The sequence below is a fragment of the Haliotis rufescens genome, unplaced genomic scaffold (assembly GCF_023055435.1).
Source record: "Haliotis rufescens isolate VD_foot unplaced genomic scaffold, xgHalRufe1.0.p SCAF_7, whole genome shotgun sequence".
Taxonomy (NCBI): Eukaryota; Metazoa; Mollusca; class Gastropoda; order Lepetellida; family Haliotidae; genus Haliotis; species Haliotis rufescens.
Window position 1 is genome coordinate 26,574,914 of NW_025964361.1, and position 27,227 is coordinate 26,602,140.

Sequence of the window (27,227 nt, forward strand, 5' to 3'; positions counted from 1 at the left end):
ATCACTGTGTGGCAACCGCAAATTATGATCGCAATGTGAAAACGTTAAATGCCCGGAACGTTCAAGCAGTGTTAACTTTTGCAGTTACATGTTGTCAACTTAACAGGCAGGATAAAATGATAACTTGATAATGAATAGGCATAAACGTTGATATGTACTTACCAACATCATTTGTCAGATTCAGTCCGGCTGGATGGGTATATACACTTTTACTGTCAATAAACGGAAACACGTACATCATAGCTCCAAATGGAACATCATCTACGTGGGTCAAGTGGTAGAATCCTGGTGATGTCAGCTCCACTGATGCCTCAGAGAAACAGCTGCCTTTAATTACTTTGAATTGGGGAAATATCTGTGGTCGTATTCCGAGAACCTTGTCAGTGGGAACAATGACTGTTATATACATTTTCTTCAGGTCAAATGTAGCATGAAGAACGGGTTTTCCAATGTCATAAGAGCTGGAGTATAAACTAGTCGGTGGAACTACTGCCAGTGACGGTGTGGTTATAGTCATCTGCACAACGAGAACTGGTTTGTCTGCTTCAATGTACACTGGACCTGTGGTAGAATCAACAGTTATGTCATGAGACTCCCGCGCACCAAGGGAGAAAGATATACCACTGACGGACGGGGAGCGTACGGAGGTCGACGCTGTTGATCCAACAACTCTGTATATAGCACCACCAGTACTAGGTGGCGGTACTGGCAAGTAAAAGCTTCTCCCAAATGACTTCACAGGCAGCAACATTTCTTGCATGCCATCTTTAATGCTAGGAGTAAACTTCATGTTATGCCCACTAATCACAGCCACGGGTTTGTCACTGGTGACCAGTGTTCCAGTAATGTCCTCTGCACAGTAGGCACCAACTGTCTGATACTTGTTGAGTGTAAATGTTCTGCTCTCCCCATTGAAGAATGCCCCATTGCCACACCCACCTGCCATGAGGGGTCCTTGTATCTTAAGACTGATGACCACCTGGGTATTGTCCTTCGTAGCGATGATGAGGAAAGCAGTCTGTGTGCTCTTTGTGTAGGGAAGTGAAGTCTCATCAGTTGCAACCGAGTGATTATCAATGTGTGTCACTACAAGGTATTCCGTGGATAAAGTCTCAATCGGCAAGGCAAGGTATCCTTCTCCTTGATTAGCAAGTACGTAATAACAGAACAAGGTTATTTCCTCAGTGGATGTAAAGTAGAATGACATGTCAGTCACCTGTAGGTTGGCTTTGTAATAAAAACTTTCATCAACTTTGTACTTGTAGTCCACCATAGCTTGGATGTGTAAATCTTCTGAAATACCGAATCCACTCTCAACGTGAACGGTGGTATTGAACTCAGATAGAATCACAAAGAACATGTTTGGAAAGCTTGAACTTTGGAATGGTTGTTCAAAGAACGCTGCAACGAATTGTCGTCCCTTGGGCATCGCTGAAGCACCTGAAGACAAACGAGCAAAATGAGTTGAATATGGGGCTATCGTCTTAAATACAACTGGATTAACTAAAACAAAACATTAACATTTAATACGAGAACAGCACATACAGTTGTGTATCCATATGTGTTAGTGTTATGGTTGAAATATATAAAATGTACAATCCAGAATTGTACGGTTGTTCAAATAACGAGGCAACAAATTGTCGTCCCTTTGTCATGGCTGAAGCACCTGAAGACAAATGTGCTACACCTTGGCAATAAGGGGATTAACATATATCTTCAAGATTGTGTTATTTCTAGCAACAAACGCCATAAAATTACCCCCATTTTATTTGTTTGTTTGTTGTTTAACGCCGCACTCGGCAATATTCGAGCTATATGACGGTGCTCTTTATCTTTAAATAATCGAGTCAGGACCAGCCGATCCAGTGATTGAAATCATGCGCATCGATTCACGCAATTGGGATACGATGACATGTATCAACCTAGTCAGGGAGCCTGACCACCCGATCCCGTTAGTTGCCTCTTACGACAAGCATGGTCGCCTTTTCCGGCAAGCATGCATATGGGTTTCTTAACACCTATTCTACCCCAGATTTTCAATGGTGCATTATATTTGTCATGAGACAGATCGTCTGCCCGGAGAACGGATGGTTCGATCCTCGACCGCCTCATACCAAAAGTCGTTAAAAGATGGCACTTGTTGTTACCCTGCCTAGCACTCGGCAATATGTGGCTAAAACAAGAACTGGTCGGCTAGGAGTCAGTAAATTGTGTCTGAGAGGGGTATTCATGTTAACGGCGTTAAAAAGCTTTTTATGAAGATGGTTGTTTTTGACAGCGCTGTCACACCACCACATTAAACATTTACCCTTCCATCCCCTTCCTCACTCTGTTCTCTCCCCTGCCCTTCCCAATCAGAAACGACATTTTAAGAATGAATTGCTAATAATTTCACAAGGATGTAACATAATCCTGTATTGTGCGTTATCTTTCTTTGGTACAAGATGGTAAAGTGGTCAGTAGTTTAAATAGGAAATACCGCCCATCTGTAACAAACAAATGTTTCAGGAGGTCATTGCAGTGAAAACATATTACTAGTTTTGTTTACATAATATGTTTTATTTTCAACTTTTATATCATACTCCATATACAGTAAACTACGGTTATAACGAACTCAAAGGGACCATTCATTTTAGTTCGTTATAACCGTTGTTCGTTATAAGCATATATACAGCATATATAAACAAATGTCCGGGACTAAAAAGTAAGTTCGTTATATCAGTCAGTTCGTTATAAGCGTGTTCGTTATAACCGTGGTTTACTGTACTCTTGTTCCTGATTCTGAAGGACCGCTTGCAAATTACAATTTGTTTTACCTTCTGAGTTACACGTGCGCTTAATGACAGTACAGGTACTTGCATCACTGTCACGCATGCTACAAAATGTCTTTGCGCCGTGTTGATCCGCTGGATCATAGTTATATTGTAAGAAAATAGTTCCATCAAAGTCGGGGCACGGGTGGCACAGTCGTCTGAGGCGCCGCGATTCGTTGTGCAGAGTTGCGTCCCTTCCCTTTGTGGGTTCGAATCCCGGTTCGCTCCGATTATGTTTCTAGGTTTGTCAGCACCATACCCGTGCTCGTGGATTTCACTGAAGTGGTAAACATCTGAGATCTGCATCACTTTGGGCTTTCCTCCCACATTAAGCTGACACGCCGTGATATAACTGGAATACTGTTAAAAGCGGCGTTAAACCCAACTCACTCACTCTCACACTGTCTTACACCAAGTCATTCGTGTTTTATATTTTGTATATCATTCCAGGTAAACAATTTAACATATTTATAGATTTATTGACGCCGACTAATGATGTATGTCTACATGTGAAATTATCAATAAACAACATCATCCATTTTATTTATGAATGCAAATCATATTAATCGATCTTTGTCGTTTATGTTTTGTACGTATATTTACCTACATTCATATTTAATATAGCAATTTTAGCGGATGCATGTGGTGTGTACTGTGAAAGAATGTTGACAATACTTGTCATTTTTCCTTTACTAAAACCCTTTATTCGTTATTATAAGCTATTGTATAATATTTTTGTGGCTGTTGTACAATGCTGCAGTCAGGAGCATTCCATCTATATCTTCATTTTCCCGAGGCAAGGGAGTTAACTGACTATAAAAGTCCAGTTTCCACCCTTGCCGAACTAGGCTGGTATTTATGGAGTTACAGTTTGGCTGGGCGAACGAATCTGTGCATTGTCCACGAACTAGACATCCGGTTCGTTAACAACAGGAATTTCAACGTGCATATTTCGGTCGACTGCAGGATTTGCGAAGCATGTGTACCGCAAAATCGGCGTCGACAGATATTTTGTTAATTCTTTATGCATTTAATCAAGGTGCTAACTCGATTTGATGCACTTCGCGGGGTAAGACCCGTTGTATTACAATATAGATCTAGATTATCGAGCAGATCGTCTTGACTGGGCGTCGCCCGATTGTGATATGAGAGGTGGAATCTGATTGGTTAATAGAAGGAACATAGAAGGGACATAACTGGTAATAGCCACTGGTGGCGCTACGATCGAGCCTGGAAATTCCAGCCTTGTTCGACAAGGGTGGAAACTGGACTTTTATAGTCAGTTAACTCCCTTGCCTCGGGAAGATGCTACATGTTACGTCGTCTTATGTTATGTGTTAACACCCCATGGAACTATAACTCAGTTATGCTTGTGTAGTGTACGACCACAGCCTTCACAGGACGCTGAATTAGTGATACTTAATTGAAGCAGGCTACTGATGTTACAATGTATACCCTAGAGAACAGGTATGATGTTGACATACCAAGAATCACAATCATGGCAAATCGGGGATTCGAAACAACGATCATCGGATTCTAGCACGACTAAGGGACGCAACTCTAAAAAGTGAACTTTGGCTCCTTGGACGATGGGTCCATCTCTGCCAGACTTATTAGCTGGGTATATAATTATATAATTGTAATTTGTGCTTGATCATGACCAGTGTATGAAACTTAAGGAAATCGTACACATGTGACAAAAAGAATATCGAACACATAATTAATTACTTAGTTATTGAGAATAGAAAATACTGCTGTGATGAAATATGGATCCCTTTCATCGAGTTAGGTGTCGAAAAGATGGCTAAAAGAACATCCCATATCGAGAGTGACCTGGCTGACACTCATGCGTTATGAAAATATTGAATTATGATAATTTATTATGCTTTCACTATCCCTGGAGCACAGTAATTTATTTCATGACAACACTAAAACACTAATCAATACCAACCGTTCAGAAACAGATTCTTTGAAGCTTCAAATTTCATGTACAACCTTGTTCGTTTTACGCTCATGATTTTGTTATTAAGACTATTTTTACATATATTGTATCTTACATATTTTAATAGGTAAGACAATACAACTGTCATTGAGTGTTTATTTACATCTGAATATGGCTATCAATGGCATCGATCACTTATGTCCAATGATAATCACAATCGTTATCAGGCAGCCCGTCATAATCGATCTGTGAAGCACATGTAATATTTAAGCCACGTCCTGCTGTCTGAACCTTTCAGCCAATACATGAGCGTGATGCCACTGTTAGGTATGATGAACAGTAGCTTTCTCCCAACATTGAGGGGATCGATGGAATAATCACGCTATGGTTGCTAGGTGTATCAACAAGACATACTTATTTACAATGACGGAAATGTGTTGTGGGTCGGGTCACAACAATAGTATGGGACAATCGCAATTAGAATTGGCAATAACAATGTCGACTGGCTTTCTGAATACATGCAGTGAAGTTGACACAAATGTATGTTGCTCTTTCATACTGCTTCCAAATATATATAACCTTACAAAGAGATGTATTGCTGGGTCAGCAAATGCACCACCAAATTCGTGTCTCAAAATTTGCCCGTGATCGCTATTACGTAATGAAGAAGGGATAGGTTAATTCTACAAATGATCGATCTTGCTCTTTCTACGAAGATTTCAACACGATGTATGGTAGACATATGGATGACGTTTCCAAATTTGGACCACAAGTGACTTAGCTTATGGCCAGTGCAATCCCCAATTTTGATTTGTACCATATGTTTCAGTGTGTTGTTTCAGATGAACCATTAACTTGTCTTTGCATGTGTTTGTCAAAGGGCAACATACGCAGAAATGGGGCAGGATACGCTGACTTTTTCACGAACACATGGTGTTATCACTATTTGATAGTGATAACTAAACACATGCTCTCATCATAAAATGGACTCTGCTATTAGCAGAGATGACTTATGAATAGGGAAAGGGTTTCGTTGCTTTTATTTTCACCAATGTGGAATAGGGTCACTCTTCTATTCGTACGGCTGTATGTTGAGGAACTCCTGGTTCGATGCATTAACATACAGTAATGCATCCTTCAAGTGTCAGTGGGGCGGTCGGGTAGCCTAGTGGTTAAAGCGTTCGTTCGTCACGCCGAAGACCCGGGTTCGATTCCCGACATGGGTACAATGTGTGAAGCCCATTTCTGGTGTCCCCCGCCGTGATATTGCTGGAATATTGCTAAAAGCGGCGTAAAACCATACTCACTCACGCACTCACTCACTCAAGTGTCAGTTGAACACAACAGATGTTAAAAATGCAAAACACATATGATCGATTCAAGCCCCCTGTTGGGAATCCGCGATAAAAAGCGTATGTAAAAGCCGACTAAAATCAGCATCGGATGCATGGCTCAGATCGATATGTGAGCTTGATCAGCGGCTGTCATCAATGCCAACTGTCCCGCGGGGATTCGGGTTGGAATTGGTCTTCAGGAACAAAAGCTTGTCGTGAGAGGCAACTTACGGGAAAGGGTGGACACACTCGCTGACTTGGTTGATGCATGTTTGTGTGTACAAATTGAGTTGTTCGATGCTCATAATATCAATCACTGAATTATCCGGTTAATATTTGATTATTTAAGGACAATCGTGATAAAGCTGAATTATGGATGAGAGCGGCGTTAAATAAAACCCTCACTCATTCACACGATTGCAACGATAGGAAGAGTAGTGAAATAAAGTTTAACGTCGCGTCCAAGATTATAGCACTTATATATCGTCGTGCATGTACGTGTGTGTTTGTGTGTCTGCTTGTACTAGTCCGGACGAATGCCAGATTTTACAGTGCCAGCCCATTAAGATACCATGCCGCAGGCTAACATGAATACCCCACTCAGACACAGTATACTGATTCCGAGCCGACCAGTCCTTGTTTTAGCCCCTGACAGCCGAGCGCCAGACAGGGTAACAACAAGTACCATCTTTTAACGTCTTTTGGTATAACGCGGCCGGGGATCGAACCCCGGACCTTCCGCTCTACCATGAAACGATAGGAAACGAACCATGGTAACAATCCTAGTGTCCGGTACAGATTATCGAATAAGCATAAAACTACAATGATGGAGTATCACCCAGAAGAACACAAGACACGGTTTAATGGACAGGAACCATTCAATGAAGCAATACGCTTTCATGTATTTTTAATTATTATAATATCCCAGGCAATGCCTTTGGGAAAAAGAAGCGTGTTGTTTATTACTTTCATTATGATTGGACGGTAAAGTTGGCCCAAATGGAAATAGGTCACCTACAGACATGAAAACGGACGTCTACACGATGTTCAACGATGCGTGTGTATACGTATAAATGAGTTGAGGTGAAGTTAGTAAAGTTGGTCGCGAAGACTCCTTGGATGGGTGGCCGTGTTTGGCAGCGTGACGCCTGAGTTTCTGGAGCTCCGGTCTTTCCCCACACTCAAGCACATGTGAGGTGAGGTGGGGTGAAATGGGGTTTAACGTCGCGTCAAAGATTATTGCACTTATATAGCGACGTGCATGCACGTGTATGTGTGTGTGTGGCTGCTTGTACTAGTCCGGACTGATGCCGATTTAGTGCTAGCACACTGAGATACCATGCCGCAGTTTAACATGAATACCCCACTCAGACACAGTTTACTGACTCCGAGCCGATCAGTCCTTGTTTTAGCCCCTTAATGCCGAGCGCCAGACAGGGTAACAAGAAGTACCATCTTTTAACGTCTTTTGGTAAGACGCGGCTGGGGATCGAACCCCGGACCTTCCGCTCTGCGGGCGGGCGCTCTACCACTAGACCACGGAGGCGGTCTCTCAAGCACATGTAACACGTATGGTGTTACCTTAGACAAGGACCTTGTTCGTAATGTGCCTCTGTTCACCCAGCAGCAGATGGGTGCTCAGTGGTATGAGAATAAATGGTATGGTAAATATAAACAGTTAACCTTCTGGCGCCTCACGGAGAGCTGAGAATGAATACCGAGTGCACTGACCAAGGTAATAATGTTAGCGCTTTGAGCATACACATTGTACGGAAGCGTAGTAGGGCCACGGTGAAATGTTTTTTGTCTAAGTATCTCCTACATAGGACTTATTATCTACTACGTAGGACTTACTAACTCATGCGTAGGACTTACTATCTCCTACATAGGACTTCCTGTCTCCTACGTAGGAGATAATAAGTCCTATGTAGGAGATACTTAGACAAAAAACATTTCAGTAATTCTAGGCCATACTGATTCCTACGTAGGAGATAATAAGTCCTACGTAGGAGATACTAAGTCCTACGTAGGAGATAGTAATTCTAGGCCATACTAAGTCCTACGTAGGAGATAGTTAGTCCTACGTAGGAGATACTAAGTCCTACGAAGGAGATAGTAATTCTAGGCCATACTAAGTCCTACGTAGGAGATAGTAATTCTAGGCCATACTAAGTCCTACGTAGGAGATAGTAATTCTAGGCCATACTGAGTCCTACGTAGGAGATAGTTAGTCCTACGTAGGAGATACTAAGTCCTACGTAGAAGATACTAAATCCTACGTAGACGACAATAAGTGGACCTACTACGCTTTCGTACACATTGTGTATTGAGGCCAGCGTAATATAAGTACACCCACGTTATTACACACAGGTTACCATTATCATGATTATTATTATTATTATTATTATTATCATTATTAGCTAGGTTTACAAATATAGCTGTAGCCTTTTCTATAGATAGATACAACAGCCCTTCAATACATTTATGTGATATCATTTGTATTCCATATAACAGATATTTATCGACATTGTTGTGAGTGAGTGAGTTAATATTTAAAGTCACACCGGCAATATTTCAGCCATATCGTCACTTCGTCACGATATGGCTGAAATACTGCCGATGTGACGTTAAATCTTAACTCACTCACTCACTCACCATATCGTCACTTGAACAAGTTATGCATTTATATTATATGAAAAAATCTGTCCTCGGAGGACAGTACAACAACCAGAAATATATCACATATCATAATTGTAAAACTAGTTTAAGAACAATGAAATGATCAGACGACACATACGACACATTATAAAAACGGGCTGTAGATCGCCATCAACCACAATTAGGCCAGTATGCTAGCTAGGGACCGTGGGGACTTAAGATACTTCTGCTACCGGTCATGTCCCATTAGTCATACGCCCATTTGTCATACTCCCAATAGTTATACAGCAAATGAGGGATTAGTTAAAATAACAATAGGCATATACCCTTTGGTCAAAATGGATCAGTCCACTAATTAGAAAGCTTGGGATTAGTTTAAATAAATACCTATGATATTTTAGGAACAAGTACAGGATTCATCTCAAACTATTTACTGTTCTTAACTGAGTTAAAAAAACACAAACTAGTACATAAAAGTGCCTATGTTTTAGACTCTAGCATATCACTCTTGTTATCATGGCAGGATTGATTGAAGTGGAATATGTTACTTCTAGGCGATGTACAGCATCATCCCTGGCTCTGTTACCGGAAGCTGACGTCCAAGATGCCTGGGTCGACGCCATGCACGATACGCCAGAACTAGACAACGCTCAGAGAGTTAATGATTATAGTGTAACAACTTGGATTGATGATGATGCTAGATTCCCCATCCCTCTATGGAATCACCACCGAAACACTGGACCTCGCACGAACAATAATCTGGAAGGCTTCCACTACCGACTAAATAAGTCTCTGCCACATCAACATCCAGACATTTATCGTTTTGTTGAACTTATCAAGCAGATTGAGAAGTCTGAATCTGCCAAGATGCGTCAAATTGACTTTGGTGCTGCTCCCCAAGGCAGAAAGCGAGTGTATCGCGAGAAGGAAAACCGACTCATCAGATTGTGGGACCAACACCAAGAAGGTCAGAAAAACTGTGTTCAGTTTCTGGATGCTGCTGATTATCTGTATCCAACTGACCACTCAATGTGAAACTGCAAACTCAAAATGTTAATATGTGATCCTGCATTAATGATCATTTAACTTACAGTGATTACTTAATGTGATTATTTATGTATATATGTCATATAAGATTATAGGTCATTGATGATGATATGTGCTATATTGAATATATATGCTATGCCGAGGAGCATTAAAAGATTATTAAAAGATTATTAAATGTTGTAATTTTGTGTTTCTTGGATCATTCCACTTTATTTGTGGGTATTACAAAGGTAATTGTTGGTGCAGTCAACCATACCATATGTTGTTTTAACCCGTATGACTAATGGGCCGTATGACTAATGGGAGGACACCTCTGCTACCTGCACGGTTCCCCAGCAGGATTTACACCATCGCTTCAGCCGCTGGCGATTGTTGTCAATTTTAGCCACCAATTAAAATTCACAAATATTCTACGATTAAATACTACGGTAAGAATAACAAGCTTTGAAGATGTTGACTTATGATACCCTCTTAGGGGGACTATTTAAGCTACTTCAACCCCCTTCTATCGACATTGTAAATTACAATATTTGGCAGTACATTTCCATAGCACTCTCTCCCTCCGTCAACTCTCACAGTTGTGAGACCGGTATGACATCACTTTGAAATGTCATTACGTCATGATACAACTGATGACGTCACATGCTTACGTGATAAGTGACGACGCAAAAAGCAAGTCAAGGTTGCTCTGATAGCTATTGGTCTAACATTATAATCCACGTGGTATCCATTTCGGCCAGCCGAATAGTAACTATATTTTGCAAATATGGGATTGAGACAAACAGATGTGCCTCATGGAAACTATTCCCACGAAGTGAAAAGTTCGAATGACTTTCGAGATTTATTTATTAAAAACAAACAATCGCGATCATTTTCGCGTTTTGGGCCACACGCATGTGCAGTATCATAAGGTCAAGGCTCATGAGCATTTGTCCTTTCAGAATACTTCTTGAACGACCTTCTTTCCCCATAGTGAAGACTAAGCTTGCAAATGCTTAAGTTTAAACCACAGTGAATACTGTTTTTGTCTGGAGAAGAAAATCAGGAAAAAAGCACCAGCACTGCAGTAATAAATAGCTCATGCGACATTCTACATCATGTCAATATTTAGCCTTTTCTTAAGAGTTATGCACGAAAAACATTAGAAAGCGCGAAGTAAGCAAATCTCGCACGGTTTCGCATTAATTGGCTTGTTTGCAAAGGACGATATATACGGCGAGAACACGAGAATATCCATTGAAGTATTCCTTATACAGTAAAGTATGTTATAACGAACTCAAAGGGACTACTAATTTTAGTTCGTTATAAGCAAATATATAGCATAACTAAAGCAAATAGTCGGGACCAAAAAGTAGGTTCGTTATATCCGTCAGTTCGTTATAAGCGTGTTCGTTATAACCGTAGTTTACTGTATATGTATTCAGTGTTTGCTTAAATGCACAGTAGTATTATCTTATCGAATATGTTTTTATATTGTAGTGTTACGTTTAATTAACACTTGGTATTACAGGACCTGTTAACTGTGTACTCACCTGCACATAGCAGAAGAACCAGCCAGAACGACGTCATCTGGAAGACGAATATAAAATCGGTAACTATCAGTCCTAGGAATATGAATATCGATAACATAATCCTTAACCTGATCTGTGATCATAATTCATATGACGTATGAAGAAAAAAACAATGATGAAAGAATGATGGCTGCATATGCATATAAAGCGCTAGTTAAACAATGACGGAACCAAAAGCATAAGTTTGGCAGAAGATGGTAGCCCAGTCACGTTACTCGACGCCCATATGCTGCATCCTATAAGCTAGTATGACCCTTTGTGCTTTCCGCGGATTTTACCAAAGAGGTAAACATCTAAAACCTGTAGCCCTATGTGGCTTCCGTGGTTTCCCCAAATTAGTAAACACTCACGACCTGCATCACTTTGTTACTTCTCATGGGTTTCACCAAAGTGGTAAACATCTAAGACCTCTGTTGCTTTGTGCTTTCCGTGGGTTTCAACAAAGTGTTAAACATCTAAGGCTTATGTCACTTTTGTGGTTTCAGTGGGTTTCACCAAGGACCTGCATCACTTTGTGCTTTCCGTGGGTTTCATCAAAGACCTGCATCACTTTGTGCTTTCCGTGGGTTTCACCAAAGCCCTGCATCACTTTGTGCTTTCCGTGGGTTTCACCAAAGACCTGCATCACTTTGTGCTTTCCGTGGGTTTCATCAAAGACCTGCATCACTTTGTGCTTTCCGTGGGTTTCACCAAAGCCCTGCATCACTTTGTGCTTTCCGTGGGTTTCACCAAAGACCTGCATCACTTTGTGCTTTCCGTGGGTTTCATCAAAGACCTGCATCAATTTGTGCTTTCCGTGGGTGTCATCAAAGACCTGCATCACTTTGTGCTTTCCGTGGGTTTCACCAAAGACCTGCATCACTTTGTGCTTTCCGTGGGTTTCACCAAAGTGGTAAATATCGAGACCTGCTTCACATTGGGCATCCCTCCCTCAGAAATGAGAGTGAAGTATTTACCTATCTAATGAAGGCGTAGAGTGTACGTATACAATGGAGAACTGTACTAATTCAGAAACCAAGGCGCTGCACCAACTGGCATGATCATAAACCTAAGTTATCCAATAAGTGGTCTTTCTTACAAAAATGCACAGACCTACTTTAAAATACTACTCCCGGGAAAGGTTTCTCCAGCACCTAACTATGGCATTCCGATTTCCACGAGACGAACAGCTTGGCGCGATGAAATGAATAACTGGTGTTGATTGTGTTAATTTCAAATAGTTCTTGCAAGGGTGTATTAATAGAAACAATCACTCGCTTCGATCAACACAGATACTCCTTTGGGAAAAGCTGCTACTTTGATACATTGAAACATCGTTATCATTTAGAAATAACTCGACGGCTATTGTACCCTCGCATCCCACTGTTACTCGTCTTGACATGTAACATAATTATTGGACTTGGTAATATTGAATTCTTATTCACTCTCTTTTCATAAAATGATTACTTGTCAACGTTGCATTATAATAGGATTGTCTTTGAATGATGCCATTTTCGCACAGACATGCAGCCTTGCACCATATTCCAAAATTTCAAAGAACACTAAATGTTGAAAGACCAGCGTTAAATGTGTGTGGATAAATACAATACTACTGTTACACTTTTTGATATATAACTTGTTTTAGTGGCATTAACAATGTGAGTGTGTAATTAACAAGATTAATGAGTAACAACTGTTCAACAATTATAGTGACATGTAGATTCCAATACCATTATCATTGTTTTGTATGTTGTTTAACGCCACACTCGAGTCTGGCCAGACAAACCAGTGATTGACATCACGAGCATCGATCTAAGCAATTGTGATTCAATGACATGCATCAACAAGGTCAACAATCCTGACCACCCGATCCCGTTAGTCGCCTCTTACGACAAACATAGTCAACTATTACACAATTCTAACCTAGAATCTTCACCAATACAATTATCAAGCAAATGTTGCGGTGTCAGAACCTACAACGAATCATCGCTGCGATTGTATTAAGAAGTCAAGGTGTGTGTTTGTAGATTAAGTTATAGCATGACCTGTTTGTCCGGCATGCTTTGTGCTTTCGTCCCACCGATAGCCCTTCGTACAAGAACGGGCACGTCCCTTAACAATCTACTGTTACTTTCAGGCAATACCTTATCCCCACTCAGGCGTGACCACATTAGTTTTAACTAGTGGGCTGGTCCACAACAAAACCCAGTCTACAAATTAATCACACAACAATTCCAAAACAGAAAACCAGCAACACTAAAATGTTCACAAACAAGCCCCCTACCAAAGCCATATACACACATATTAATACGAACACACAAACTAGACACTACGCACTAAATAAAATTTCATGGATCAAGGGCCGTAACTCTATACAAAAATAATTTACCTGACCTATTTTCGAACATAGTCCTGACAAGTATCTCTTAGATCAGCATGCAAATTTTCATTCATGTAACTTCAGTAGTTGCTGAGAAAACCTGTTCCAATTGCACACACTATGCACTTAGTATAATAACATGGATCAAGGGTTGTAAACAGTTATTGACGGGACCAATTTTCCAAGTCTTGACAAGTATCTCTTAGATAATCATATAAAATTTCATTCATGTAACTTCAGTAGTTTCTGAGAAAACGTGTCCCCATTTCACGCAGTATGAATCAAGTTGAAAAGCATGAAGCAAGGGTCATAACTTTGAACTCATTCGAGATCATAACCGCTACATCAGTGTGTAAAATGCCATTTCTCTGAATTTAATAGTTTCTGGTTCTGCCCCCTGGTGTTAGGTTTGTCTCTAGAGGGTGCTTTGTTTCATGACTCTGGTAGATTTTGTCCCCAAGCTTTCTTTCTGTTGTTAAGGTCGAAAGATGTGTGAATAGGCTTGAAGTCTTGACTAAGTTGGGCGTCTAGGACGTTATGATCCACACGATAGTCAAGTAGTGTCTCCACAATGGAGACAAGGTCCCCTGGTAGGGACTATGAAAAGTGTCTGTGCGTGCCTGTCTATTGCTGTTCATGGACGCGTAGCACTGGATAGCGTGTTATCACTGGGGAGCGTGTTGCACGAATCAGTGAATGAAATGTAGGGATGGCTAACGAATCTTCCAAAACAATCCACTGTAAATACAAATTCCAAATCAGTCGCTTCGATCAACAGAGATACTCCGTTGGGAAAAGCTGCTACTTTGCTACATTGAAACATCGTTATTATTTAGAAATAACTCACCGGGTATTGTACACTCGCATCCTACTTTTACTCGTCTTGACATGAATAATAATTATTAGACTCGGTAATATTGATTCTTATTCACTCTTTTTTCACAAAATGATTACGTGTCAACATTGCATTATTATTAAATGCAAGTAACCCTTTGATTGTCTTTGAATGATGCGATGTTGGAACAGACATGCAGCCTTGCTCCATAACATATTCCAAATGTTCAAAGAACACTAAATGCTTAAAAGTCCAGCGTTAAATGTTTGTGCATAAATGCAATGTTACTTTTACACTTGTTGATATCAAACTTGTTTGAGTGGCATTTAAAATTTGAATGTAACTTTTAATAGTAATGAGTAACTACTGTATTACAATTGTAGCGACGTATAGATTACAGTACTATTATCATTGGTTTGTTTGTTGTTTAACGAAGCACTCAGCAATACTCCTGTATGGCGGCGCTCTGTAAATAATCGAGTATGGACCAAATAATCCAGTGATTGACATCACGAGCATCGATCTACGCAATTGGGACACGATGACATACACCAACCAGGTCAGCGAGCCTGACCACCCGATCCCGTTAGTCGCCTTTTACGACAAGCATAGTCGCCTTTAACGGCAAGCATGCATTGGGTTGCTGAAGACCTATTCTACCGCGGATCTTCACGGGTGCAACGGCGATTGAATATGACTGATTTTTCTTTGGAGCAAGATAGACGTCATATTTGAGTTTCGTTTTCTGCAGCTTGGTTGGCCTCAGTAGCAGGAGGCCATGGGGAAGTCTTATAGACTTCTCTGTCCTTATCTCCAATGTAGGTCTTGAGATAATTAACCTTCTTTAATTCACTCTTCCCGGATAAAGGACCCTTGAAGGTAAATTGACAGTGTTGTTTGAATCTTCTCCACACCCTATCAAGGTCACTAGCACCCCAGTTCATGGATGGTATATTACTTTCTGACATAGTATCATCTTAGGCAGTGTGAGGTGAGGTGATATTGGGTTTAATGTCGCGTCCAAGATTATTGCACTAATATAGCGACGTGCATGCACGTGTACGTGTGTGTTGCTGTTTGTACTAGTCCGGGCTGATGCCGATCTAAGTGCCAGCTCACTGAGCTACCATGTCGCAGTTTAACATGAATATCCCACTCAGACACAGTATACTGACTCCGAGCCGGCCAGTCCTTGTTTTAGCCCCTTAATGTCGAGCGTCAGACAGGGTAACAAGAAGTACCATCTTTGAACGTCTTTTGGTATGACGCGGCCGGGGATCGAACCCCGGACCTTCCGCTCTCCGGGCGGACGCTCTACCACTAGACTACGGAGGCGGTCTATGGATGTCTGTGATGAGATGGGATATCAGTATGGATGTTAGGGTACGCGACCCTAGAGTCTGGGTGGAGTCGTCCACGTGAGGAGGGGAGGAAGGTTTTCCTTCTCTTTTCTTTACCTTCTTCCCGGGTGGTGTCTTAATTTACAGTTCAACCAGCCACAGGGGGGCATGGGGGGCCCAGTCGTCTAAGGCGCCGCGATTCGCTCTGCAGAGTTGCGTCCCTTAGGCACCGAAGTGGTAAACGTCTGAGACCTGCATCACTTCGAGCTTTCCTCCCACATTAAGCTGACACGCCGTGATATAACTGGAATACTGTTAAATGCGGCGTTAAACCCAACTCACTCACTCACCACAGTTTATGGGATCAGATGTTGTTACCCTGTTGACTCATATTAACTTTCCAAAGCTATTGCGTCTGAAACGGTCGTTAAACACCAAGAACCCTCCTTAGTTAAGTATTCATTGTCAGGTATTATCCGAACTTCAGTCTGCCACACCAAGCGTGATTAAGCGTTATTCATGGGTGGAGCCTTCTCTTCGACCACAGTTCAGTTCGTACACAGTCAGTTCAACTACAGTCATTGTGGGAAGATGGGTTACAACAACTGAGGTATATGAGTGCTTTGTCCACAATGTGCGCACATTGATCTGTAACAATGGCCAACCCTCATCGTGTAGAGTGTTTTGCGTTCCGACGAGGTGGAAGCAATCATTCTAACGGGCGTTATTTACAGGCTAAATCATACGCGACTGACATGTTTGTTTGTTTGTTGTTTAACGCCGCACTCAGCAATATTTCAGCTATATGATGGCGGTTTGTAAATAATCGAGTCTGGACCAGATGGACATCATCAGTATCGATCCACAATAATTTTAGCAATATTCCAGCAATATCACGGCGGGGGACACCAGAAATGGGCTTTACACATTGTACCCATGTCGGGAATGGAACCCGAGTCTACGCCGTAACGAGCGAACGCTTAAACCACTGGGCTACCCGACCGCCCCTCTACTACTTGATCGAAAGCGCCGTCCATCATGTATCAGACTGCAGTCATGATCAGTGTCGTCCGTTTTGCGTTCACCCACAACAGGTGTTATCTCATCTTCACCTCATCCATCCACCAGACTGAGAAATCAAGGAAACAACTAAGAAGCCACAGTCAATGTCCAGTCTGGTCCTGTGTATAGAAATTCAAAATGTTTGCAACCTTTGTACCAAGCTGAACGACATGGGGGTTGATTTTGATTTTCCAGTTTTGAACTTCAAGTCGAGCTATATACATCATCAGCTCCAGTTCATGGCGTCCACATTTCTCAATTGCTAAGGTGCTTTATGTCATCATATTTAATTCAAATTTCACGGAAAGACAATTAGTTTTTTCTTTCCCCATCAAAGGCCTGGTTCAGACATTTCAGAAAGTTTATAGAACGCATTCAGGGGAAAATGTATTCCACATGACAAATCGCTTAACAGAATGCGCGAAACTATCACCAACTTACATTGTGTCCTTCTGGCACTCAAGATGTCAGTATTCAATACAGTGACATAAGGGACGTTCTGGCATTCTGAATATTAATATTCAAATACAAGGACATCTATGTTCCTTCCAGAAATGGGCTGCACACATGATACCATTATTGGGGTGGCTGGAGGGAAGAAGGGAACATCTTAGCAAGTTATAGTTTTTGATGCAGCAAAATGACACCGATATATCATAAGTGTCCACAGGAAGTAAAAGTTTTTGTTTGTTTATTTAACGCCGCACTCAGCAATATTCCAGTTATATGACGGCGGTCTATAAATAATCGAGTCTGAACTAGACAATCCTGTGGTTGACAACATGAGCATCGATCCTAGGCTAGCTAGGGCTGGTAGATTATCAGGCGGTGTAACGTTGTTGATTAAGACCTGTATAGACCCGCGCTGCCAACGGATTGAATTAGATATTCACAATGTCGTATGCATTAAATTTGATAATTTCTCAACTCTTGGCAAAAACCTGTTATTATTCGGAATGTATGTTCCACCCATCGGCTAAACATTCTACGTTGCAGCTGAACAGGCAACCGCCATTGAATTGGTTGACCAGTGGTTGATTGAGCATAGTGACTTAGACTGTGAGGTCATCTGTGGGGACCTGAATGCCCGTGTAGGCGGGGGAAACAACCCACCAGAGACACTAACTCAACGTGGCCTCAACAATGCAGCATTCCCCGATGAACCACCCGTTCCAGTAGAAAAGAGACAGTCATGTGATAGTTTTGTAAACGCTTTTGGTCGTAAGCTACTGGAACTGTGTTTCACTCACGATTTATATATCTTCAACGGCACGACAACTGGAGACAAAGAGGGTAGTTTCACTTACATAGCAGATCAAGGATGTCGCGTAATCGATTATTTCATAGGTTCAGTTAATGTTTACAATTGTTGTCAATCCATGTTTGTGGATACAAGAGTTGAGTCAAAACATATGCCTGTATGTCTACATTTGGACATATTTCTCCCTAAAGTATCTACAAGTGATGATTATCTTTCCACCAAAAACACACAAATATAAATGGAACCCTCGTAAGCGTGATGTGTTTATAGGAAGTATAACAAATGTATGTCCATCCTTCAACGAGCTTATCAAACTTTTAACTTTTTATTTCAATCTTGCCCTCGAAACATTTGTTAATGTTGTTCTTTGTGCCGCTGACTGTATGAAGGTACCTTGTGTTAAAAGTTCACCTCGAAATACGGGGTTTTATAACAGTGAATGCAGACGAGCAAAACGGGAAGCAAGGCGATACATGAGGAAATCCAAAGAGAAGAAATCTAACGAAAATAAGATAATCTTTTGTAAAATGAGAAACAAGTATAAACATGTTTGCAGAACAGCAAAATCAAACTATCAATTTATGACACGAACAAAACTAAAGCTATCTCTATCTGATTCAACCACATTTTGGAAAGAGTTACGGAGTATATCAGGTCATAGGGAAACAAAGAATAACAGAAGTAAAGAGTGCTGGTTTGATCATTTTACAAACGTTTTTCAGTGTACAGATGTATTACATGCTGAAGTCGAATGTTAATATCATGAAGATTTTATACTTGATGAGATTGACCAGTGTATTTTGGAGTCGCCGATTACCGACTCATGAAATCCACAAGGCTATAAATCGTTTAAAGAATGGCAAATCCCCTGGTGTTGATGACGTGGTCATTGAAATGTTAAAATGTTGTGAAAATGTAACAACTCCTTTCCTACGAAATTTGTTCAATAAGTTATTCGACTCTGGATTATATTATTTCCCGAGAACTGGACAAAAGCTATCATCCTTCCACTACATAAGAAAGGCAACAAAAATAATCCAGATAACTTTAGAGGGATATCTCTTTTGTGTACAATTAGTAAGGTTTACACAAGTGTCTTAAACTCTAGACTTACAAACTGGGCTAATATAAGAAGTAAACTACCCGAGACACAAGCAGGCTTTAGACAGGGATATTCTCCTGCTGATCACATATTCACGTTGAATGCAATTGTTAACAAATGTTTATAGAAAAGAAAAGGGAAATTATACGTTGCTTTTGTGGATTTTAAAAAAGCGTTTGATTCAGTTAATCATCTTAAACTATGGGAGTGTCTGCACGATGTAGGCTTGGGTGGAAAGATGATGAGAGCACTTAAGGGAATCTATGCCTCCGTGAAAGCGTTTGTGAGATGTAGTGATAACATTTATACAGAATATTTTGATTGTCCTAACGGAGTTAAACAAGGCTGTATATTAAGCCCTCTATTATTTTCCTTTTTCATCAATGAACTGTCAAACGATGTTTCATCACATGGGAAACACGGCGTTCAATTATTTCCAGACTTGTTTGAAATATTATTATTATTGTTTGCCGATGATGTTATTCTTGTCTCTTACACAGTAACTGGTTTACAGAACCAACTTAATATTCTTGAAAAGTTTGCAGATTCACATGGATTAACGGTAAATATAGATAAAACGAGTGTTGTTGTATTTAGACGAGGAGGGCGGTTATCTGTTCATGAGAAATGGTTCTATAAAGGCAAACGTGTTTCAACCGCCAACTCCTATAGATATCTTGGGTTTTTATTCTCATATACATCAAAGATGAACCAATGTGTTTCAGATCTAGCATCAAGGGGTAAACGAGCTGTAATGGAAATATTTCGCAATCTACGGAAGATTGGTTTTGTTGACACTTCAGTTTTCTTTAAAATATTTGATACTCAGATTCAACCTATTCTTTTATATGGTGCGGAAATATGGGGTGTAGACAGATTTGAAAAAATAGAACAAGTGCATATTATGTCTTGTAAGAAGTTACTTAACGTTGGTTAGCAAACTCCAAATGCTATTGTGTATGGGGAATGTGGTCGGTACCCACTACATGTAAATGCTATGTGTCGTTCTGTAAAGTATTGGCTAAAAGTGATTGAAATGGACGAAGATAGGATACCAAGAAAATCTTATAATATGCTTGTATCTAACGACAAGTGTGGTCATCATAACTATGCTTCTTCTATTCGTTCCATATTATTTTCTCACGGATTTGGAGTAGTTTGGCTCAGTCAAACTGTTGGCGACAAACCATCATTCATGAATAGTTTTAAAAACGTTTTGATAAATATGTTCTACCAATCATGGAATAGTACTATCAAGGCTAGTTCTAGGTACATTATGTATAAAGAGTTTAAAAGTCTCCTGGAACCAGAAAAATACCTTTCCATTATTACAGAAATACAGTATCGAAATGTTATGATAAGGCTTAGAGCCGGGCTACTAAGACTTAAGGTAAACGAAGGTAGATGGGCTGGTATTGATTTACGTTTACGACCCCATATGTGAAACAAGTATAGAGAATGAATATCATTTTACTTTAGAATGTGAATATTACAACGATATTAGACAACCGTATTTACCAACAACTTTTTGCCATAATCCAAATATGCATAAATTTAAAACGCTCCTGTCATCTTCATGTAAACAATTACTTGGAAAACTATGTAAATACCTGTATTACAGCTATGAAAGAAGACGTAATTATGAAAAGCCTGTAAATTTGTAAATTTGTACCCGACCATACCTTTTTTTCATGTACCACACTATATCAAATGTATGTATTGTATATGGGCCAGTGGCCTTAGTACAAATAAAGACTTCTTCTTCTTCTTCAATTGGGATTGATGACATGCATCAACTAAGTCAGCGAGCCTGACCATCCGATCCCGTTAGTCGCCTCTTACGACAAGCATCGTAGCCTTTTACGGCACGCATGGGTTGCTGTAGACCTATTCTTCCCCGGAATCTTCACGGGTCGTAAAAGTGATATTTGAAAAGTAATATCGTTAAAGTTGATAAATACCCCCACCATCTCACATGTTACATTTGATTGTCCGCTTAAAAAGGGTGTATGAGAAACTATTACATAGTAAAGAGACTACTGACACAAATATTAACAACTTTTTTATGCATCGATGTCATTTTGCTGCCTAAATGTAAGTCAGGTGATCTATCAAATTGGAACTGAAAATAATCTATACATGTTAAGTCAAACTGTCGGTAACTGTTACATAAAAGACAATTGCACAAATATGTTCCTATAAACAATAATAGATGTACTTACCATTGCCATGTTGACACGAGCTGAGTGGCAGACGGCGAACTGACGTCTTGGCGAAAGTGCCGATGGTGTTTACTCGAGTGTTTACGCGAAGGTCTTCTGACGCAAACATGGCTACACAAGGGATCAGGTAGCTCTGCTGCTTAAGAAACAAATCAAATATATAATTGATGCCTTTGCTACCATCAACGCAGGTGAATATTTTATCAGCAACAAAGAAAAGAACTGGCTCTTTGTTTAGGCTTGCTGAAGACATTGCAGCTCAAAGGAGTCACTCAAAGGAAATGTAAACGAGCAGCGATCTGAAATGTACTATCAAATGGGCTGAACCCATGAGAGTGACACTTTGTTTGGAGTCTTTGTTAATTAATTATTCAACGCTCATTTTAGGTACGACAGGAAATTACGGTTTCCTTTGAATGTTTTAGTATCTGACTGAATGTCTCGGTGTTACGTTGATTTTTTTTGATTGCAAGTCAAAATGGATCAGGGATATTTGAATGGGTGTGAGTGTGTGACGGTTTGTGTGTAAGTGTGACGGTTTGTGAGTGAGTGTGACGGTAAGTGAGTGTGTCTGTGACGGTTTGTGAGTGAGTGTGACGGTGTGTGTGTGAGTGTGTGACGGTTTGTGTTTGTTTGACGGTTTGTGAGTGAGTGTGAGTGTTTGACGGTTTGTGATTGTGTCTGTGACGGTTTGTGATTGTGTCTGTGACGGTTTGTGAGTGAGTGTGAGTGTGTGAGGGTTTGTGTGTGAGTGTGACGGCTTTTGATTGTTTGACGGTTTGTGAGTAAGTGTGAGTGTGTGACAGTTTGTGTGTGAGTGTGTGACGGTTTGTGATTGTCTGACGGTTTGTGAGTGAGTGTGAGTGTGTGACGGTTTGTGTGTGAGTGTGAGTGTGAGTGTGACAGTTTGTGTATGCTATATAACTGAAGGCAGTGTTTTGATACCATCGATAGTATCTGTGAAAACGTTTACATCAGCTATTGTATAACACTAGTAACAGAATATCATAATACCATCTACTGACACTGTAGTCACAGATATCAAATGCAGTGTCTTGTTAATGCACTGGGCCGTTATAAAGGAATGTGTTTCAGGTGAACCGTTCTATAATGGAATGGTTGGTTGTTTCAACATATATCTGGGAATGACTGTTTGTCCAAGGCGTACACTGACATCCGGAACCAATGTCGCCTGAAGTATGAAAACGGTATGAAGTAAATACAACTAAGACTTCGTGATTGATGAAGCCGTCAATCGTTCGCAAAATCCAGATTATGATCTTTTGATCGTATGTCGATCTTGAATCCAGATGCTGTGTCGTGAGTGACAATGCATATGCATGAGTCAGCAATCTTTTTTAGGTTTGTCACAGGTGATCACTGTGAGATTTGATGCAGGCGGGTTCTATGAGATTAGATTGAGGCTTGATTTAGACCGATGATATGAGTTTTGGTGTAGGCGGGCATTGTGAGGTTCGCTGAAGGCGAGTACTGTGAGGTTTGATGTGGATGGATAATGTATGGTATAATGTAGGCGGGTACTGTGAGGTTTGATGTAGGCGGGTACTGTGAGGTTTGATGTAGGCGGGTACTGTGAGGTTTAATGTTGGCGGGTACTGTGAGGTTTGATGTAGGCGAGTACTGTGAGGTTTGATGTAGGCGGGTACTGTGAGGTTTGATGTAGGCGGGTACTGTGAGGTTTAATGTAGGCGGGTACTGTGAGGTTTGATGTAGGCGGGTACTGTGAGGTTTAATGTAGGCGGGTACTGTGAGGTTTAATGTAGGCGAGTACTGTGAGGTTTGATGTAGGCGGGTACTGTGAGGTTTGATGTAGGCGGGTACTGTGAGGTTTAATGTAGGCGGGTACTGTGAGGTTTGATGTAGGCGGGAACTGTGAGGTTTGATGTGGATAGGTATTGTACGGTTTAATGTAGGCGAGTACTGTGATGTTTGATGTAGGCGGGTACTGTGAGGTTTGATGTAGGCGGGTACTGTGAGGTTTGATGTGGATAGGTATTGTACAGTTTAATGTAGGCGAGTACTGTGATGTTTGATGTAGGCGGGTACTGTGAGGTTTGATGTAGGCGGGTACTGTGAGGTTTGATGTAGGCGGGTACTGTGAGGTTTGATGCAGGCGGGTACTGTGAGGTTTGATGTGGATAGGTATTGTACGGTTTAATGTAGGCGAGTACTGTGAGGTTTGATGTAGGCGAGTACTGTGAGGTGTGATGTGGATAGGTATTGTCGGGTTTAATGTAGGCGAGTACTGTGAGGTTTGATGTAGGCGAGTACTGTGATGTTTGATGTAGGCGGGTACTGTGAGGTTTGATGTAGGCGGGTACTGTGAGGTTTGATGTTGGCGAGTACTGTGATGTTTGATGTAGGCGGGTACTGTGAGGTTTGATGTAGGCGGGTAATGTGAGGTTTGATGTAGGCGGGTACTGTGATGTTTGATGTAAGCGGGTACTGTGAGGTTTGATGTGGATAGGTATTGTACAGTTTAATGTAGGCGAGTACTGTGAGGTTTGATGTAGGCGGGTAGTGTGAGGTTTGATGTGGATGGGTAATGTACGGTTTAATGTAGGCGGTACTGTGAGGTTTGATGTAGGCGGGTACTGTGAGGTTTGATGTAGGCGGGTACTGTGAGGTTTGATGTGGATAGGTATTGTACAGTTTAATGTAGGCGGGTACTGTGAGGTTTGATGTAGGCGGGTACTGTGAGGTTTAATGTAGGCGGGTACTGTGAGGTTTGATGTAGGCGGGTACTGTGAGGTTTGATGTGGATGGGTAATGTACGGTTTTATGTAGGCGGGTACTCTGGGATTTGATGTAGGCGGGTACTGTGGGATTTGATGTAGGCGGGTACTGTGATGTTTGATGTAGGCGAGTCCTGTGAGGTTTGATGTGGTTGGGTAATGTACGGTTTTATGTAGGCGGGTACTGTGAGGTTTGATGTAGGCGGGTACTGTGAGGTTTAATGTAGGCGGGTACTGTGAGGTTTGATGTAGGCGGGTACTGTGAGGTTTGATGTTGATGGGTAATGAACGGTTTAATGTAGGCGGGTACTGTGAGGTTTGATGTAGGCGGGTACTGTGAGGTTTGACGTAGGCGGGTAGTGTTAGGCTTGATGTAGGCGGGTACTGTGAGGTTTGATGTGGATGGGTAATGTACGGTTTTATGTAGGCGGGTACTCTGGGATTTGATGTAGGCGGGTACTGTGGGATTTGATGTAGGCGGGTACTGTGATGTTTGATGTAGGCGAGTATTGTGAGGTTTTATGTGGTTGGGTAATGTACGGTTTTATGTAGGCGGGTACTGTGAGGTTTGATGTAGGCGGGTACTGTGAAGTTTGATGTAGGCGAGTACTGTGAGGTTTGATGTAGGCGGGTACTGTGAGGTTTGATGTAGGCGTGTAGTGTTAGGCTTGATGTAGGCGAGTACTGTGAGGTTTGATGTAGGCGGGTACTGTGAGGTTTGATGTAGGCGGGTACTGTGAGGTTTGATGTAAGCGGGTACTGTGAGGTTTGAAGATGATAGGTATTGTACGGTTTAATGTAGGCGGGTACTCGGAGGTTTGATGTAGGTGGGTACTGTGAGGTTTGATGTAGGCGAGTACTGTGAGGTTTGATGTAGGCGGTAACTGTAAGTTTTCATGAGATTTGGTGGTCAGGTACGCGGGTAAGGTCAGCTCTGATTGAGGCAGGTAATGTGAGGTTTCAAGTGGATGGGTTTGATAAAGACTGGTTCGTTGAGGGTTTTATGTGGATGGGTACTGTGGGGACTGACGTAGGCGGGCAATGTGATGTTTGATCTATGTGGGTACAGTGAGATTTGATGTAGACGGATACTGTGAGGTTTGATGTAGGCAGGTACTGTGAGGATTGACGTACTGTGAAATTTGATATAGGTCGGTACTGTGAGGTCTGATGTAAGCGGGTACTGTAAGGGTTGATGTAGGTTTGTATTGTGAGGATCAATGTAGGCTGGCAATGTGAGGATCAATGCAGGCTGGTAATGTGAGGATCAATGCAGGCTGGTACCGTGAAGATCGATGTGGGTGGATACAGTGAGGTTTCATTAAGGTGATTACTGTAGGTTTTGATGTAGGGGTGTGCTGTGAGGTTGGATGTAGGAGGGTGCTGTGAAGTTGGATGTAGGTGATTACTGTGGGGTTGGATGTAGGTGATTACTGTGGGGTTGGATGTAGGGGGGTGCTGTGGGGTTGGATGTAGGTGATTACTGTGGGGTTGGATGTAGAGGGGTACTGTGAGGTTGGATGTAGAAGGGTACTGTGAGGTTGGATGTAGAGGGGTACTGTGGGGTTGGATGTAGGTGATTACTGTTCGGTTGGATGTAGAGGGGTGCTGTGAGGTTGGATGTTGAGGGGCACTGTGAGTTTGGATGTAGAAGGGTACTGTGAGGTTGGATGTAGAGGGGTACTGTGGGGTTGGATGTAGAGGAGTACTGTGGGGTTGGATGTAGAAGGGTACTGTGGGGTTGGATGTAGAGGGGTACTGTGAGGTTGGATGTTGAGGGGCACTGTGAGGTTGGATGTAGAGGGGCACTGTGAGGTTGGATGTAGAGGGGTACTGTGATGTTGGATGTAGAGGGGTACTGTGGGGTTGGATGTAGAAGGGTACTGTGGGGTTGGATGTAGAGGGGTACTGTGAGGTTGGATGTAGAGGAGTACTGTGGGGTTGGATGTAGAGGGGTACTGTGATGTTGGATGTAGAGGGGTACTGTGGGGTTGGATGTAGAGGGGTACTGTGAGGTTGGATGTAGAGGGGTACTGTGGGGTTGGATGTAGAGGGGTACTGTGATGTTGGATGTAGAGGGGTACTGTGAGGTTGGATGTAGAGGGGTACTGTGAGGTTGGATGTAGAGGGGTACTGTGGGGTTGGATGTAGAGGGTACTGTGATGTTGGATGTAGAGGGGTACTGTGAGGTTGGATGTAGAGGAGTACTGTGGGGTTGGATGTAGAAGGGTACTGTGAGGTTGGATGTAGAGGGGTACTGTGATGTTGGATGTAGGTGATTACTGTGGGGTTGGATGTAGATGGGTACTGTGAGGTTGGATGTAGAGGGGTACTGTGGGGTTGGATGTAGGTGATTACTGTGGGGTTGGATGTAGATGGGCACTGTGATGTTGGATGTAGAGGGGCCTTGTGATGTTGGATGTAGAGGGGTACTGTGGGGTTGGATGTAGGTGATTACTGTGAGGTTGGATGTAGAGGAGTACTGTGGGGTTGGATGTAGGTGATTACTGTGAGGTTGGATGTAGAGGAGTACTGTGGGGTTGGATGTAGGTGATTACTGTGAGGTTGGATGTAGAGGGGCACTGTGAGGTTGGATGTAGGTGATTACTGTGAGGTTGGATGTAGAGGGGTACTGTGGGGTTGGTTGTAGGTGATTACTGTGGGGTTGGATGTAGAGGGGTACTGTGGGGTTGGATGTAGAGGGATACTGTGAGGTTGGATGTAGAGGAGTACTGTGGGGTTGGATGTAGAAGTTACGCACAACACGAAGTTACGCGAAGTTACGCACAACAGTGTGGAAGGAGTGACACCAAATCTTCTATAGGAAGTGTTTTAAACTTATTGAATATCTCATGTTGTGTCAGCCATGCTAAACGAAAACAAACATACCGTTTACCAGGTTGTTAAATATCATATTTAATTTCG

At 41.7% G+C, this 27,227-nt stretch overlaps 1 protein-coding gene across 1 annotated transcript in view; it reads right to left on the bottom strand.

The window, feature by feature from the left end:
* Positions 1-27,227, bottom strand: part of LOC124137513 — a 493,827-nt gene that overhangs the window by 25,147 nt on the left and 441,453 nt on the right. The window contains exon 44 of the mRNA XM_048387755.1: positions 163-1,440. Within this exon, the coding sequence (XP_048243712.1) occupies positions 163-1,440 (1,278 nt within the window). The remainder of the gene's footprint in view (positions 1-162; positions 1,441-27,227) is intronic.